Raw genomic sequence first — 308 nt, forward strand, 5'->3', positions numbered from 1 at the left:
CCGGCTCCGACACATTGGGCCCGAAGAAGATGTAGAAGTGAACGGAGAAGGTGTCCAGCTCATTGCGCAGCGTGGGGCGGACCGGCCAGCACTGCTCGCCGGTGGGCAAGGCGGTGGGGATGGGGACCGGGTGCTTCGTGCCGTTGGGGCTGGCTGGCGAAGGGCTGTCCCCCAGCGCCAGTCCGCCCACAGAGCCGAAGGAGTGGGGCATGTTCATGGAGGCGCTGGAGGGCAGGAAGGGTGGCCGGGCCAGGCTGGGTCGGGAGCAGGCTTGGGGGCAGAGGCCTCCGCCTGGGAACCACACACAC

General features: G+C 69.2%; 1 protein-coding gene across 1 annotated transcript in view; it reads right to left on the reverse strand.

Moving 5' to 3' along the window:
* The window catches only part of TMEM8B (transmembrane protein 8B), a gene marked incomplete at both ends in the record, with an annotated part of 5,920 nt that overhangs the window by 3,168 nt on the left and 2,444 nt on the right, over positions 1 to 308 (reverse strand). The window contains 1 exon segment of the mRNA XM_009578000.1: positions 1 to 270. This exon segment is cut by the window's left edge and continues 6 nt beyond it. Coding sequence (XP_009576295.1) covers positions 1 to 270 — 270 coding nt within the window.

The sequence above is a fragment of the Fulmarus glacialis genome, unplaced genomic scaffold (genome assembly GCF_000690835.1).
Source record: "Fulmarus glacialis isolate BGI_N327 unplaced genomic scaffold, ASM69083v1 scaffold30195, whole genome shotgun sequence".
NCBI lineage: Eukaryota > Metazoa > Chordata > Aves > Procellariiformes > Procellariidae > Fulmarus > Fulmarus glacialis.